Below are 18,429 nucleotides of genomic sequence, written 5' to 3'. Positions count from 1 at the left end.
GCTGTTAGTTGTGGTGCACATCGTGCGCTTAGGGTGGGTTCCAGACTTTGGCTTCTGAAGTGGCAGGAGCTGCAAAAGCTTCTCCTGAAGCACAGAGAGCTGAAAAAAATCTACCTGCTATCCTGAGAGGTAGGGCGGTGGCGGTTTCAATCAGTGACGCTGGATTTGCAAGGTGGGTGTTTACTGAGTGCTGATCCTCCAAGTCCCTTTGGACTTGGAACAATCCACAGAAGGATTCATTTACTTGACGTCTGGTTTGAGGTTCTCTGTATGTGAAAAAATACTGCAGTTGCTGGTAGAAACCATAGGCTGCAGGCAGTTTCATGTTATTCTGCAATTATCATATAATACTTTTTCAAAATTACATTTTAAATCATGAGCATCTGTAGCTAAGAAAAAAAAAGTCCAGGATAACTTGACTAATTGATAGATGAGCCAGTGTTTAAATACTAGTCTGCACTTATCTCTAGCCCCTTGGCATCATATGTAGTCCAGGGGTCTTCTATGCCAGGATAACAGTGCTGGGGGCACCTGAAATTTAAACTGGTTTATATTTAAAAGGATCTGTGTAATCTTATACTCTGTGGGTGTGTGTTGCATGTGTGGCTGTGGTTAAATGGTTCTGGTCTGTTTTTTTAACCCACACTGAGGGCTAAACTAGGTCCACCACTGGATCTCTAGTCCCCTCGGCCAAAAATAGCAGTGGTCAAAGTGGTACTGCAGTTTTGGGAGAGGGGTTGTTAATCTCCCCCTCCCTGCATTTCTTAATGGAAATCCCCCCCCCACTGCTCTTTGACCTATCCAAGGAAATGTAACATGCATACCCCAGTGGTATAGCTAGAGGGGGTGCAAAGCACTAAGCTTTGCAGAGAGCTTCACTGTGGTGTGCAAGCAGCCCCTGCCTCTTCCCTCCTGAGCCATTCCGGGCCACAACCTCAAAATGAAGGCTTTGAGGCTCCCTGCGAAACTTAGTGCTTTGTACCCCCCCTAGCTACGCTACTGCATGCCCTGCCATGTGGCATCTATTCTTGGGCCTGCAAATTAAGCGGATGGGTCTTGTAAAGTCATTTTCAATGCTGACGCCAAAAGCAACACATTTCAGCATCTCTCTCACTTTTTGTGCTACTTACCAGTCTTTGCACTGCCGAACAGAATCTGGAAAAGAAATCAAACCGTGCGCTCGGCAGCTAATGTCAGTTTTACAGTTGCACTAGGAACAGATCTAAAACAGAGCTGATTGAAACCTCAGCTGTGAAGAGTGTGCGGACGCTCTTCCCACTGTTTCTTTGGAGAGCACGGAGTTCAGTGCTAAGGAGGGCAATCCGAGAGCCACAGTTCTGAGCCCTTTTCCATCGTCCCTCGAGTGCGTCCTCAGCCATGATGCCAATATCGCTGCTGACTTTCCAGTGGTTACTCTGTTTGCCCAGATCTCCTCCATTCTGTGTTCCAAAGAGGTGAAAAAAAGGACAGTTCTAAAATGTATTTGATTACAAGAGCTACTTTCTTGTTGTTACAGCTGCGTGTGCTCCTCCTGAATAGCTTAACTAAAAACAGTGCAGTAAGAGAACAGTTCTTAATTAAAAGTCTCCTGCTTTTCATCTACACGCCATGCTGAAGTCACACTGGGCAAGATGAAACTCATGGCATCTGATCTTCAGGGAGAAACTTTGCCTTTTAAGATCAGAGCAGTGAGGCCCTCCCAGTAGCATAGCTGGGGGGTGGCACGATAAGTATTGCAGGCACCACAATGCACCGATTAAGTGGCCTCTCCCACTTGCTGTCTGAGCTATTCCGAGCAGTAACGGCAATACGCAGGCACCCAGTGAGCACTTGCACATTGCTGCCCAAAATGGCTTTGACAGCAAGGGGGAGGGGCCACTTATATGGCACATTACAGTGCCTGCAGTACTTACTGCGTCACTCCTCCAGCTATGCTACTGGACCCTCCTCCAAAGGCCAGTTCATGCCACTTACCCAGAAGCTGAAGTTCCTCCACAAATGTGACCCTTCCCTCCTTCCCACACATACAACATGTGAGACAGGAGACCTATTTGCAACATCTCCTTTTTGTACATGCAGTTACTTCATGATGCTCTTCCACCCTCACCCTGCCCCGGTTTGAGGAAGAGAGATGAATCCTACTCTTGTGTGCCTCTGTGTACACCAACAATGTTTCAGTCTCCTGGACTTCCCATGCAATGCTGCATTCTTTCTAATCTCTTCTTAACACCCCCCTTTCCACAAGGTCCATAAGGCACAATGTCTTATAGTGCAATCCTATTCATGTCTACTCAGACGTAAGCCCCACTGGTCTCAATGGGGCTTACTCCCCATGTAAGTGTGCATCAGATTGCAGATTTACAGCCCAATCCTATGCATGTCTACTCAGAAGTCAGTCCCATTAGAGTCAATGGGGCTTACTCCCAGAAAAGTGTGGATAAGATTGGACTGCCTATGTAACTATGTTGGCAACCTTCAGTCTCGAAAGACTCTGGTATCGCGCTCTGAAAGGTGGTTCTGGAACAGCGTCTAGTGTGGCTGAAAAGGCCAATCTGGCAGTGACAATCCCTTACACACTGGGAGCAAGTGCAGTGTGTCCCTGGTCTGTCTCCCTGGCTATGGGCCTTCCTTCTTTGCCTCTTAGCCTCAGACTGCTGGCCAAGTGTCTCTTCAAACTGGGAAAGGCCATGCTGCACAGCCTGCCTCCAAGCGGGCCGCTCAGAGGCCAGGGTTTCCCACTTGTTGAGGTCCACTCCTAAGGCCTTCAGATCCCTCTTGCAGATGTCCTTGTATCGCAGCTGTGGTCTACCTGTAGGGCGCTTTCCTTTCACGAGTTCTCCATAGAGGAGATCCTTGCCAGTTCACTATAATTAAGCCTGAGTACAAGTGATGGCCCAATCCTATCTCCTCCCTGCAAGGAAGTGCCAACAGGATGCAGATCTCTTGTCTTGTATGCCTCTTGAGGTATCTGGTGGGTCACTGTAAGGTACAGAAAGCTGGACTAGGTGGGCCTTTGCCCTGTTCCAGCAAGCTCATGTTCTTACAGAAACTCTGAGATCGCGGAGCTGAACCCTGGAGAACGACAAGCTCAGCAACTTCCAGTAACAATATTTTTAACAAGACTACAAAATGTTTGAAAGGTGATAATACGGACAGTGGTTTTCTGGAGACAAGGGCCATAAAATAGAAACTGTTTCTGGTAAATAGGGCTAGGATATATGACCTTCAGTCCTTGGTCCTCTGGAAAAGGAAGTGAACCTAACAGTGGTTCTAGAATGTGCTACCATTTGGGGAAGTGGATAATACAGAACAATACTTTTGCATGGAACAGTAGTCACATCTTAAATCAACTGATGAAGAAGCCCCAAACACTCTCTCTCTCTCTCTCTCTCTCTCTCTCTCTCTCTCTCGTAATGTGAATTCTTTCTGCCTGACCAAACAGAGAAAAAAACCACTGGTGACTCTTATGGGAAAATGTGCAAGAATGTTGAGGCTATAGGGCTGGTGCCAATCTAAGCAACATTTTGGGAAAGAGGAACATATGTGGGCCTTCACTTCTCATTTTTATTAGCGGTATGTGGGAATCTGTAACCTAAAGACTTGTCGGGGAATTTCCCACAGACATGCTTTCTCACATGATGGAAGTGACAATCAATCTTGTATCTCGCTTAAAAATAACTGCCCTGTTTCATTCACATATAAGTCCCTATAGGTCAATTCATAAATTGCATTGAGTTTTTCCATTTGTTTTAGCATTTTTCTTGATACTTCTGTTCTATACTGTGGGCTGGATGAGAATGTTGGCCACCCCAAATTCTTAAGAAGTCACAATGGAATGAACTTGCTCTTATCTATCCAGACCAGGGGTGTCAAATCTGTTTCATTTAGCAGGCCGTGGAGCCCGCTGAGGGCCAGAAGTGATGTCATGAAGCAGGAACCGACATCATCAAGCAGGTGATGAATAGAAATAAGCATTTTTTCTCGCTTAGGAACTCATTAGCTGCAAATGGCAGAAGAGAAAATAGGCACATCTTGATCATTTTCTCAAGGTATAGGAGAGCCCAATTATCATGTGGGCCACCCTTTCAGGAGCACCACGTCTGCAGAAGTATCATCACTTCACAGCTCAGCAGCTGAGAGGTGGTCTGTGAAATAATGCCTCAGCAGAAGTGGTGCTGCTGAAAGAGTGGCCCATGTGATGCTTGGGCTCTCCCAAAGTTTTGACAGCTTCTCCCGTCTCCCCTTTACACCCCCTCTTGGTCTGTCTCTTCCTTCATAACATTTCCAGCCATCTGAGGCCCCCTTCCATCTCTCCCTCCCAGCCCCTTGGCAGAACTGGCACTGCTGATGGGATGGCACTGGAAGAGCCCAATTATCATGTGAGCTGCCCTTTTAGCAGTGACACCAAAGTAGCACCCCATGATAACTGGCTTCTCCCAGCACTACCCTTTGAGCAGTGTCACTTCTGCCTATGTGCCCGCAGCTCAGATCAGTTGATGGTGGTGCTGGCAGACCCCAGTTATCATGGGGGCTGGATAAAGAGCTTCCGTGGGCTATATCCACCCCACAGGCCTTTTGTTTGACACCCGTTATCCAGACTGTTAGCCATGCTTTCAAAATGTTGGAGTGCTGTTGGGATGAGTGGAAAGCGGACTACTTCTCTAGACTTCTGAGAACATAAGGCTCAGAGCAGAGTCCCACCTAGTACAGCATCTAGCTTTCATAGTGACTGAATGCCCCGGGAAGTACAGAGTGAGGCAAGTATAGTCCTCTCACATTGTTGCTCTGGTATTCAGCAACTGGTTTTCAGTTGCTCCTTCCTGTAAACCTACAGGGCTCCATACTAATCTCCATTAAAAAGCTCCAAGCTAGTGACCATCTCCACATCTTATGGCAGCCAGTAGTGTATTATTATACTTTATTATACTTTATTTTTACCTTGCCTTTCTCCCCGAAGGGACTCAAAGCGGCTGAGTATAGCAGTAGTAAGTATTGCAGGTGCCACAATGTGCTGTGTGAGTGACCCCTTCCACTCTCCATCAGAGCAAACTGTGATGCTAGCACTGCCTGCTATGGCTCCAACAGCCAGTTGGAGGGCCTCCTAATGCCTTATAGTATTAGGCATTAAAAAGTTAATTCCAGTTTTATGGAAAAAGTCAGAGTTTTTTTTTTGTTGTAAGGCTCAGTCTGAGCCCAGCAGAGGCCATGGACAGACATGTGAGGACTTTGCTGGGCTCAGAGGACCCTCTGGAGGCAAAGGGAGCAGAGGTCCTCTTGCCTCCAGAGGGTGGGGGGGATACCCTGTTATCTATGGTTTCAGTTAACCACGAGGGATTCCGGAACTGATACCGGGTATAGCATTTAATATCCAATGTGAGTATTTTCAGTTGTTTCTTGATCAGATGAGCCCTGTTTTACTGTTATTTTTGTGCTTGTAGCATAATGGTGGACTTATTGTCTTTCTATTATATTATTTCTTTGACTGCCTGTAAAATTACTATAATATATAGAAATTGACACTGTAGTGCAGCAACTATTTATCCCACTAGGGGGAGCCACAAGAAAGGGGAAAGGTGCAAAGAGAAAAAAACTGAATTTATTTTGCTACTTCCTATCCTTGCACCAGGATGCAGGTCTCTTGTTATCAGGTGTGCTCCCTGGGGCGTTTGGTGGGGCCGCTGTGAGATACAGGAAGCTGGACTAGATGGGCCTGTGGCCTGATCCAGTGGGGCTGTTCTTATGTTCTTAACTACAATTCCCAGGAAGCCTTGCAGGTCTCTTGTTATCTGTTGTGCTCCCTGGGGCATTTGGTGGGCCGCTGTGAGATACAGGAAGCTGGACTAGATGGGCCTATGGCCTGATCCAGTGGGGCTGTTCTTATGTTCTTAACTACAATTCCCAGGAAGCCTTGCAGGTCTCTTGTTATCTGGTGTGCTCCCTGGGGCATTTGGTGGGCCGCTGTGAGATACAGGAAGCTGGACTAGATGGGCCTATGGCCTGATCCGGTGGGGCTGTTCTTATGTTCTTAACTACAATTCCCAGGAAGCCTTGCAGGTCTCTTGTTATCTGGTGTGCTCCCTGGGGCATTTGGTGGGCCACTGTGAGATACAGGAAGCTGGACTAGATGGGCCTATGGCCTGATCTGGTGGGGCTGTTCTTATGTTCTTAACTACAATTCCCAGGAAGCCTTGCAGGTCTCTTGTTATCTGGTGTGCTCCCTGGGGCATTTGGTGGGCCACTGTGAGATACAGGAAGCTGGACTAGATGGGCCTATGGCCTGATCCAGTGGGGCTGTTCTTAGGTTCTTCTGTAAAGGCAGGAAGCTCATATGAGGACCATGAGGTGCCTACCCAGACCCAAGAGTCATATGAATTAGTCTTGATTCTGCTCTGGAAAGATTCTTGAACCTCTCACAGTTGTGTGACCAGCAAAAATCCCACAGGTATAGCTTTTCCTGACATGGAGGTGCTGCATTGGGAAAGAACCACCTGTTGAATGTCTGCCTATGTGCTGAATTTTTAGCAGTACAACTCCAAAAGAGACAGGAGCTCTATTACTACCACAACAGGTAGAAGGCAACTTTCTGCAATCATGCTTCTTGTGTGGGGGAAAAATAAGGACGGAGAGTCTAAGGTGGGAAGGCATTTGCCGTGAAAAATCAACAGAAGTTATATAACTCTTTACCCAGTCACCAATGCTCTCGTGCACACACACACACCCAACTGCTCCGGTCTGATATTAATCCTTCTCCCTCTCTGACAGGTTTGTTTCCAGTCTTGGAGCCCCTCTGGGGGGGGGGGGGGATACAGCTTAGTGGGAATTGTAGGAGAGAATCAACAGGTGTGAGAATAATTTAACACCTCTGCCCACCAATTCTGCCCTACAAATGCCAATCCTCAGCCCTGTATTAGCATTAACTGGACAGACAGTGGTTTAGAAAACACGTGCTTTGCTAGGAGTCATCTGAAATCCTGCTCTTAATTATAAATAAGTATAAATATAGCATGATGACCAGCGTTCCTAGAAATCTGCTCTCCCCTCTTCCATTTCTGAACCTGCATTGACTTATGGTGAACTGGGTGGGGAAGAGCGGAGAGGAGGATGATTCAGGCCAGGGAGGCGAGCGGGGATGGCAGCAGAGGCTATCCTATCCCCCATCTGCTATCCTATTCCCCCATCTGCACCTGAAAGTCCTAATGGGTTGACTCAGATCTGCATCCGTGATTGAGCTGGACCAGATCCTAGCAGATCCATAGCGGCTGCCATAGTGTCATAGTGGGGTTTGACACAAGGTAAGGTAACAAATGCTTCTCTTGCCCTGTGGGATACTGCAATGGCCATTTAGGTTGCTGCTGTCCTGCAGCACAAACAGCATGGATAGGACTGGGCTGTTCCTTTAGCTGTAATCTTCTCTTGTGCTATCTGTGCAAATGTCTGATCATTCTGAATGGAGGGGAGGACGAGAGGCATTTGTAATGCAAATGCACATTCTTGAAGGGCCAGGTTTTACCTTCCCATTCCAAGCCAAATGAAGCAAGAACTGCTTCAAGCCATTATGGGTAAGGAGACCTGTTATCTGCACATGGTCTGAAAATAAGTAAGTAAATAAATAAATAAACATATTTAATGCACAACAACATAAAAACATAATGGGACTTAAACACAAAACAAAACATGAACATGATGAAGAGTGCTGGACTTGAATCTGTGTTCCAATTCCCAGCCAGCCATGAAGGACACTGAATGAGTAGCCTTGGGCAAGTCACTGGCCCCATTCCGAGATGACATTCACCATACATTGGTCTGCAGCACAATGAACGCATGCCTGATCGGTATGCACCTACATGTTCATTTGTCACAGAGCAGTACGCCCAATGTGTACTCTACATTTTTGCAGTGTTCAGTCCCATACATATGTTTAAAGTGAATGTATGTGGTCCATAGTCATTCACATATGCCTGTTCATGCATGCATACAGCATCACACGCGAGTAGCCCTAGTATCTCTCAGTATAGCCCACTATACAACAAAAATGGTGGTTCTGTTTTTCCTCATCTCACATCAAGCAGCTTGGAGGCAGTGGTGTAGTTAGATGGGGTGCAAAGTACTAAGTTTTGCAGAGCGCCTCACCATGGCATGCAAGCGGCCCCTCCCCTCCGCTTTGGAGCTAGGCCTATGCCTCAGTTTTGCTCCCGTTGCCTGGAATGGCTCCAAAGGAGAGGGGCTGCTTGCATGCCATGGTGAAGGGCTCACACGCTGTGGTGAGGCTCTTTGCAAAACATAGTGCTTTGCACCCCGTCTAGTTATGCCACTGCTTGGAGGTAACATTGGGGTGCTATAATTTCCATTAAGTACAAGAAAGGGGAAACTATGTACTAAAAGTAGCTTTGGGTGATCTACAATACTCAAAATAAATGTCAAATGAGACTTCCTCAGGCTTGACTTCCTAGTCTTCAGTGGCCTGAAAGAAAGTTTGGGGAAACCCATAAACTACAGTAAATTGATTTTAAATGCCATTAACAAAGGGCATTGAAAAAAATGCAGTTGCTGAGGTGCTGGGAACTGTTGTCTCCAAAGCAATTAGGCTGACGCTTCCTTTGAATGCACATAAAAGTAAAACTATTAAGGCCGCTCCTTGCTTGAAACATGCTTGGATTGTAATGTTGCCATTATGGTGGAGACCTTTAGAGGAGAAAGAAAAGAGTAGAAAACAAAGCACCCTTTGCAACTGTGGATCCCTGTACAAGGATGTATGGCACATCAATGGGAGCTAATTAATGGATTTGTTTAAAATTGCTCGCAAGAATGCCTGGCTCTTCTCAGTCCCATGGTTATGACCGCTCCTGTTTTGGGCACCCACTCCTTGAAACTGCTACACAAAAAGCAGCTGGCTATTCAGCTGAGATTGTCGGGTTCACAGGTGCAGAATGAAATCCCTTTGGGTGTCAGCCAAACATAGGTCTAGAGTCCTCTTTTCAGAGGAACAAGTGGCTGAACCAGGTCAAACCTTGGACTGATCCCAAGACAGCAAGCTGGTGACCTGGGAAACAGGCAATTAGAATGATTTAGCCGCTAACAAGCAATCATGACATTGTAGTTTCTTGAGTGCCCAAGAGGATGAATTCTCAGTTTACATGACACCACTGTACAAAACAAAATAAAATTACTGCAGCCTGGATTTGCACTGAGTTCCCCAATGGAAGACAGGTGGGACACAGAAGGAATGAATAAAATAATGCATCATTGCAGCAAGTCCTAGTTTTTTGGTTCCTGGAGGGACTTCATGCAGAGATTGTGGAGCAGAATGTCAGCATCTAGCACTGCTTGTGTTCTACACAGTGTTGGCTGATCATCCAGAAGAAGCCTATATATGTTCAGCTGTTTTTGCATAGGGGTTGTTCTGTATGTAGCAACTGTTACCCTGCACATGCCTGATCTTGTCTGATCTTGGAAGCTAAGCAGGGTCAGGCCTGGTTAGTACTTGGATGGGAGACTGCTTGGGAATACCGGGTGCTGTAGGCTTATACCATAGTCTTTCGAGACTGAAGGTGGCCAACCATGTTCTGTATGATGAAAATTGCATCCTGGGAAATGCAGGACTCCTTGTAGCTCCATAGATGTAGAATGTCCAGTGTGCAACTTTACAGTCTGAATCTGGCAAGCGACATACCCTCTGAATATGTGGGCACTGTGGAGTGAGGAGCAGTGCTGCTTTCAGCACAGACTAAGAATGTGCCCCATAGCACACTACATCGGAGCAGAGAAACCAGGAGCATAGTGACCATTCCTGCAGGACACCCATCATACCAAAAGCCATGCAGTCATACTGATGTCCACCTCCAATCTGGCACTGAAATAGAGTCATTAGTGGACCCCACAAAATCCAGACTTGGGCTGAGTACTGAGAGTCTCCTTGGGCCAAACCCAGTGGCATAGCTAGAGGGGGTGCAACGCAGAGGTTTTGCAAGGAGCCTCACCACAGCATGTAAACGGCCCCTCCCTTTCAGAGTCAGGCATACACCTCCGTTTTGCTCCCACAGTCTGGAGTGGCTCCAAAGGGGAGGGGGAGAGACCCCTTGCACCCTGCGGTGAGGCTCCCTGCAAAACCTCTTGCTGGGCCACTGGCCAACCCACACATGACAAAGAATGTGAGAGAATGGTCCTTAGTTTTATTTTATTTATTTAAACTAGTATGGGGTACAGGGCGGGTTTGCAAAATGGTCCGAAATGACAGTGGGGAGATATGGGGGCTTTAACTTTTGGCCTCCCATGGTAGCTCCAACTTCCCATTGCCCACTTCTTACATGCTCTTTGTAGTCTGAAAAAAGATTCCACTGAAAGTCAATGGAAGCTTTTCTTCAAATACAGATTGTGCATGGGAAGGGTGCACAACTGGGGACTAAGAGCTGGAACCACTGCAGAGTCCCTTTGTGCTAACTTACAAGGGAAAACCATAAAAGCAAGGGCCAAATAAAATGTGCTTTGCAATGTGTAGTTTGGCTGTACTTTATGGACACAGTTTATCCCACAGTACAGATGGTTTGGAGTCTGATCTGGCAGAAGACACATTTGTCACATGACTGGTTCTACTAGGGAGTGCTTATCCTTAACACAAGGCAATGATGTCAACACCATGCACCAGGGTCTGGAGGCCAAGGCTCTATGGTGGCCATGATTGAGGCATGTCCCAGTCAAACTGTCCAAGGTATATCTGGGTGGGCTTCATTCATGCCCTGTATACTACAACTGTGCCTTGTGACCTGAGCTCTGGCGATCTGGAGACCAGAAGCCTAGGAGAATGACGAATTATGGGAAAACTGGATCCTGATTAACTGTTTTGATGTTCTGTGGATGTGTTGCAAATTGTGCTGGAAATAATCCAGAGGGGGGGAAAAAACAGATTAAGCTCATTAGGTGCTGTCCTTGCTGACACAGAAGGCACCTGGTGTGAAAATCAGTACTTAGGACATGGCCTAATTACTGGGGATTGGATGGCATATACTGTATTGGAAGGTATGAAATTAACAGAGTCCAATTTCAGTAGGAATTCAACCTTTTGTGAATGCTGGTTTGTTCTCCCCTGACATTTGCTTTGATGGAAACACTTCTAGAATGTTTTAGAAAAAGTCTTTAGAAAAGTAGTGTTTAATATTGTAGCATTTAGTACCTAGTGTTGCGTATATCCTGCTTAAATATTGATGAGTAACATTCTAGTAATACTACTAAAGAGGTACAAAGCATATATAGCATTATAGTGTACAGTATAAAATAGTATAGAGTTTTATGTTATAATATACAAGCCATGTGATATAATTACAAGCCATGATGTGTATGTGCAACCTCCTGATTTTAGAAATGGGCTATGTCAGATGCAAGGGAGGGCACCAGGATGCAGGTCTCTTGTTATCTGGTGTGCTCCCTGGGGCATTTGATGGGCCGCTGTGAGATACAGGAAGCTGGACTAGATGGGCCTATGGCCTGCTCCAGTGGGGCTGTTCTTATGTTCTAAACTACAATTCCCAGGAAGCCTTGCAGGTCTCTTGTTATCTGGTGTGCTCCCTGGGGCATTTGATGGGCCGCTGTGAGATACAGGAAGCTGGACTAGATGGGCCTTTGGCCTGCTCCAGTGGGGCTGTTCTTATGTTCTAAACTACAATTCCCAGGAAGCCTTGCAGGTCTCTTGTTATCTTTTGTGCTCCCTGGGGCATTTAGTGGGCCGCTGTGAGATACAGGAAGCTGGACTAGATGGGCCTATGGCCTGATCCAGCGGGGCTGTTCTTATGTTCTTATACAGAGCATGTATTGGATTTGTCATCATTGATGGGGACAGGATAGATCTGGGAACTGGCCACTGGCTTCCTTCTGCTGACTTAATTGCTGTTTTTTTTTTTGTTTGCTTTTGCTTTTCTTGAAGGCCTTTTCCCAGAACTCCACCATCCTCATCACTACCACCACGACCCCCACCACCACGATGCCTCCGGCCACTTCCTCCACGACCGAGGCTTACACACGGACTCAGTACTGCAAGTGGCCTTGTGAGTGCCCAAAGAGGGCCCCTCTCTGTCCAGCAGGAGTCAGCCTGCTCACGGATGGCTGCGAGTGCTGTAAAATGTGTGCCAAGCAGGTTGGGGAGAATTGCACCGAAGCCGACATCTGTGACACTCATAGGGCCCTGTACTGTGACTATAGCAGAGACAGACCGAGGTACGAAATAGGAGTGTGTGCACGTAAGTGATGTACATATATATTTTTGCCCTAGATGCAGAACTTTGGCAGCTCCCATCTCTCTGAGACTTCTCTCTTTAAATATGCAAAGTTGAATCTGCTAATGATTCTCCCCCTTTGCATGCAGGGACACTTCTGATTTTAAAGCTCATCTCCATCCTTTCTGCTTGCCTTGTTTGTGATCAATGCTATATTTGTTTCCTTAGCAGGAGAGGTTTCCACACATTAACACACATTACACTGAACACGTGGAAGATTTAGTAGAATGGTGTTCACTGTGTCCCCAGGTGACCTCCACATGTGGTTCCCAAATGTGTCGGGCTCTTTTTGTACACTTGAGAACCCAGGATAAAAAGAAAAAAGAAGGGTTGCTGGATCATCAGTCCATCTAGCCCAATGTCTGGCTTCCCATAGCGATCAACCAAATTGGGGAAGCTTCATGGGGCAGCCAGTTGGGACACTGGTCAAGGGCCCAGATCTATCAAAGGGCCCATGACCGATCCCGGAGGCTCTGATGAAAAAAAGATGGCAGCTTCATGTTGTAGCCTTTGGTTGTTCTCCTCTGCACCTCTTCCAGCTCTGTGTGAGATGTGGCAACCAGAATGATAGGGAGGATTCCAGATTTGTATGAGGACATTATAATACAGGCAGCTTTATGTTCAATCTCTTTCCTAATGATCCCTAGCGTGGAGTGCCCTGAGCTCGAACGGAACAATGGAATTGTCTTGCCCTTGTGAGCAAGGACTGCAGAGTCAGGAGCAGAAACCTGAATGGTTTATTACCTGCAACAACCTTGGATAACCTCAATTATCTTTCGCTCTTGCTTTAAAAAAGCAATTGTGTTTTTGAAAACAGGGTAAAATATCTTCCTGGATAGTTATTCGACCACCCAGTGTTCTTTGTAGCCCATGGTTAATTCAGGCCAAAGCCTTTATAATTATGTGTTCTAGGATTCAGGTTCACACACAATGTGTCCTGTCTGAAATTTCACTGTAAACTCACCACTGTGTCAAAAAAGGTTCACCACCAGTGTTTTGAGAACTTGCTTTTGCTTCAGAGCCATAAATAACATCTATGAAAACCCAGGGGGGGAAATGTGGAGCTGGTTGTGACTGGCCCTTTAAGGGGGGGGGGGTTTGCATTTTTCCCTAGTCTTATTTTAAAACTAAACATCACTCTCCATCTTCCCCCACCATCCACCTCCAATTTGAGGAATTCAGTCCAGAAATTGCAGGCTAAGCTAGCATTTTTGTCATGCAAACAAAATGTCCAGGTTGTGTGAGTGTTTCATGGGAAAAAAATAATGAACTGTGAGATCCGCACTGTATACATTTGCATAAACTTCTGAGAACATGAAACAAAACTGGCCCATCCCTTTGAAGGGGCCACACCACAGCTCAATAGCAAAACAAATGGAAGGAACCAGGAGCGAGTAGCGTAGCTAGAGGGGGTGCAAAGCACTAAGTTTTGCAGGGAGCCTCTCCACAGAGTACAAGCAGAGTACAAGCAGCCCCTCCCCTTTGGAGACATTCCATGGAATGTTAGCAAAACAGAGGCATATGCCTGGCTCTGAAGGGTAGTAGGAGGGGCTGCTTGCATGCTGCAGTGAGGCTCCCTGCAAAACTTAGTGCTTTGCACCCCCTTTAGCTACATCACTGCCAGGAGCAATTCTTGGCTCCTTCTGGAAGAACTGAGGTACGGTCCCCCATGGAATGTGCCAAAGAGTAGAGACAAAACTGAACTGAAAGACAAAGGGTCTGGCTTGATAGAAGGTGATTTCACGTGAAAATTTTAGTTTATTACATTCTTATACACTTCACCCCATTTTGTTGATCTGGCCATTTGCGATGCTTGACGATATGTCATGTGTGGCCTCACAATTGGATAATAATAGCTCCCTGGCCCAACTTATACATCACCCAGGGGGGGCTGGTGCCCTTCTCATTGTGGAGAAAAAGGAAGTGTTCCTTTCCCCGTTTTTGCTTCTCTCTAGTAATGCAGGTGACACCTGCATTTCAAAGGGATAAATGAATAGCATTTCATAGAAGAGTTATATTTTACATGCAGGTTTCATACCTCAGTATAAAAAAAGTCAAGTTTTGCCCTATCCTAGGATTTATCTTAGGGCCAAAGCTAGCCATGATGTGGATGGGACATTAACTGGACGTTCCATGAAAATATCCATCAGATAGCAATTAGGTTCTTGGAAAAATGGCACACGTCTGCAGAGAAATTGCTCGCAATATCCATACGCCAACAGTATAGTACGTTGCGGATGTGTTATAAGGAATATCATGCCATGGGGTTCTTGGATGGGCAAGGAGGTCATGGGCAAGGAGCATGGGATGGGCAAGGATGGTCAAGGAGCATGGGCAAGCTGATCATCAGGATGTGACCCACATATTGCAGTGCTTCCCCATTTATTCTTACAGAATTGTCACAATGTCAAAGTAAAGCAGCAATTTTCAACTGGTGTGCTGTGGCACACTGGTGAGTCGCGCAGCATCCACAGGTGCGCCAGAGTTTAAAGCACAAAGATTGAACTTTGCTGAAAAATTCACCCAGGTTCTGTGGCTTTGTTTCTAGGATAACTGTGTGTAGTAACAAATTGTCTAAAGCAGTGTTTCTGAAACTGTGGGTCGGGACCCACTAGGTGGGTTGCGAGCCAATTTCAGGTGGGTTCCCATTCATTTCAATATTTTATTTTGAATATATTAGACTTGATGCTACCCTGGTAAGTGACTGAATTTGGGGAAATGTCACAGATCTGTACGTTTAACAGGCTACTATGAAGATGCTTTTAACAATGATAGTAAATGGGACTTATTCCTAGGTAAGTGTGGGTAGGATTGCAGTCTAGGATTGTTAAAATTTTCCTGCTTGATGATGTCACTTCCAGTCATGACGTCACTTCTTGTGGGTCCTGACAGATTCTCATTCTAATAAGTGGGTTCCGTTGCTAAAGGAGTGAGAACCACTGGTCTAAAGAGCCAGCAGAGGGACAGACAATTCACTACTTCAGACGAAACAGAGCCACAGGACCAAGAAAAGTCTCTTGGAAGCTCAAAGTGACATCATAAGAAGCAAAGACCATAGAGAGGACCATAGAGCTCAGTGTGCCATGAGCAGGGTGAACATTAATGTAGAAGTTAACATTATTTTTAGTTATTTGTGCTTAGATTGTAAATTAAAATACAAATTAGAAAATTAAATAAACTAGATTCTGGAAGACCCACTGATTGAATTGCAGGAGTGCTGAGTTGGCCCAGCTCTGTACACGGTGTTGCGGCTCCCTTAGCTGCTGTTTGTTGAAGGCTTCAAGGAGACCTTGATTTGGCTAAAGTTGGTGGAAGTCAGGGGATTGTGCTGCTGGACTTCATTAAGGGCTTCCTGTTCTCCCCCCCCCCCCCCATAATTCGGGCACTGGGAAGAGCTGAGGCTGAGCTTCCACTGGAGTGAGCCAAGCATATAACCCTGTGCACACTTTTCATGTGCTTTTCCTTTTTCCTTAATTCTTCCTGTTTCTTTTGTAGAAATCGTGGGCGTGGGCTGCCTCCTCAATGGGATCAGGTACAAGAATGGAGAGACATTTCAGCCCAATTGCAAATACAACTGCACGTGCCTCAATGGGGATGTGGGCTGCACCCCCATGTGCACAGACTCCAAGCCGCCCCTTGTCTGGTGCCCCAACCCCAAGCAGATTAAGATGAGGGGTCAGTGCTGTGAAGAGTGGGTCTGCGACTATTCCAAGAAAATCAGGAAGACGTCCCCACGACACATCTCCTCAGCAGGTATGGGTGATGGTGCTGTGGGAGAATGTTGAGTCAGGTCAGCTGTCCAGGGGAAGGTAGAAAAACAGCTTGGGATGCCAGTGACCCATTAAGTCCTTCTTGCATGTAAATGCACTACGTATATCATCAGCTCATTTGCCATTGGGCTCTAAATGGAGCTGTGCCCAGAGGGGCAGTACAGGTTCAAACCCTGGATGTGTTCTCCCAGTAGAACATGGCAGGAGGTACCTCCATCAGGGATAGTGTAGCATCATATCAATCAGTGGTTTGGACCAATTGCAACTGTTCCACCTGGTGATTCTGTCCCTGCCTCCCTCCCGCAACCACCTCCTGCAGTGAAAACTCTTCCTGGTCATTATGCAACCATTTGTCCCAGGTTCAATTTTTGTCCTCACCAGTTAAAAGGATCAGGAACCAGGAATATGAAAGATGCTCTATTGGGCTGTGGATGAAGTCCATAGTCAGGGGAGCCAAAAACATGTTGGTATCTGAGGCAGATGAAAGCTCTCTGGACATACCAACCCCAGATGGTCAAAAATGTAAAAAGGCATCAAACAATTGATAACATAGGCCTACAAAATTGAGGGTCAGAAAAGTTTTCCCCCAAACTTTATGGTGGTCTGATATGAATTTGGGGCGCTGATTCCAAAAATGGCATCCGTTTTGCCCTATCACGTCTAGTTTTGGAGATACAGTATAGCCGCATTAGTGAATGGTTCAAGCAGCTTCCTCATGAGGAAGTCATGGTGTAGGCTTTCTCATGAGGAAGCTGTTTGAACCATTCACATAAGAACAGCCCCACTGGATCAGGTCATAGGCCCATCTAGTCCTTACCTGGCACTTTGTTCCCGAGGCACTTGGTGTCCCAGAGGCCACATGCGCTTCTGCAGAGAGGCTCACATGGTGGCAGGCACTAGCTTCACTAAAGAGGCTATGTCATGTCTCCAATACTAGATGTGATAGGGCAAAACGGATGCCATTTTTGGAATCAGCACCCCAAATATACCCAGGAATTGGTTTAACGTTTAAGGAAGCAAATGTGTGTTGGCCTGTGTAATTGGTCACCTTTCATTGTCATCCAGAATCTGCATGTGGGTTGGAAAGTTGGATAGGATTTGATCCTCATTCAGGGACAGGTTAAAAATGCTTTTTCCAGTGCCACCACCCCAGCCCAGCTTTTTTAAAAGAAAGAAACTGTTTGGAACTATGATTGTAGATATAATGGTTAGTTATAGCCATCATAGTCCATAGCAAACCATTAACTCAATATGCCATTATCCTCCCTAATCCAATTTAGTTCTCTGTCCCCACCACAACATAAAATCCTTCATGACCAGAAGAGAAAATAGAAGATGCAACTGTGTTGTATACAGACAGAATGAATTGACTGCACTCTGCCCTGAATCCCAACTCAGCTTCCATCTCCCCTCTCTTCTTTCAACCTAGGAGACAACCTGTTGCAGGTCTGTACCTGGAGAGCTGCCAGGGAACTAGGCAAACCCCTGCTCACCCATAATTGCCAATACCTGTGGAGAGCCTGAACCCAACAGGCAAGGTTCAACAGACATCAGAACTGCTTCCTAACAGCAAACACAGCACTCCTCAATCCTGGACACTAGGCTTGAATCTTCCCTAATTCAGTGTGTCCTTGTGCTTTACAGTGTATGAAGGTGAGGTGGAGGTGTGGCAGAAAAACTGCATCTTGCACACATCTTCCTGGAGTCCCTGTTCCAAGACCTGTGACATGGGCATCTCCACAAGGATCTCCAATAACAATGACCAGTGTCGCTTCGTGAAAGAGAGCCGGCTCTGCAACATGCGGCCATGCGAGGCAGACATAGCCGAGCACATCAAGGTATGGACAAGATAGACCGCTGCCATTCTGAGTCACAAGATTGCTTCCTCCACACACATTTTGATGGTTGGGAGACTGCAGCTAGTTGAATTCACCTCTGGGTGAGAGCAGGCAGGGTGAGAGCATGGGTGCTCATATCTTATGTGCACTGGCATTCTGTGGTGTTCCAGCCTGACTTAAGCTCCTATCAGATCCTATCTGGCTTGGAACCAGCGTATCTTCAGAAATGCCTTTGCCTATACCAATGCTTTCCAATGTATTTCTGCTCATGGCACACTGACCTCTATGGTCTTCTCTATGGTGATGTCACTTTCGGCTTCTGGAAGACTTATCCCGGTCTTGTGGCTCTGTTTCTAGGGTGACTGTAGCAACTAATTGTCTGGCTGGTGGAGGAAAAGGGACAGACAATTCATTACTACTGACAATTGCCCTAGAAACAGAGCCACAGAACCCAGATGAGTTTTTCAGTTATTTTCAACACTGTGCTCCAAACTCCCGTGGCACACCTGTGGACCTTTAACGGCACACCAATGTGCCGTGGCACACTGGTTGAAAATC

At 46.3% G+C, this 18,429-nt stretch overlaps 1 protein-coding gene across 1 annotated transcript in view; it reads left to right on the top strand.

The window, feature by feature from the left end:
* The window catches only part of CCN4 (cellular communication network factor 4), a 30,435-nt gene that overhangs the window by 11,187 nt on the left and 819 nt on the right, over nucleotides 1-18,429 (top strand). The window contains exons 2-4 of the mRNA XM_066625069.1: nucleotides 11,915-12,227; nucleotides 15,759-16,016; nucleotides 17,678-17,871. Of these exons, the coding sequence (XP_066481166.1) occupies nucleotides 11,915-12,227; nucleotides 15,759-16,016; nucleotides 17,678-17,871 (765 nt within the window). The remainder of the gene's footprint in view (nucleotides 1-11,914; nucleotides 12,228-15,758; nucleotides 16,017-17,677; nucleotides 17,872-18,429) is intronic.

The sequence above is a fragment of the Tiliqua scincoides genome, chromosome 4 (genome assembly GCF_035046505.1).
Source record: "Tiliqua scincoides isolate rTilSci1 chromosome 4, rTilSci1.hap2, whole genome shotgun sequence".
NCBI classification, from domain to species: Eukaryota; Metazoa; Chordata; class Lepidosauria; order Squamata; family Scincidae; genus Tiliqua; species Tiliqua scincoides.
The sequence above is the reverse complement of the archived record's forward strand: the minus strand, read 5'-3'. Positions and strand labels throughout refer to the sequence as shown.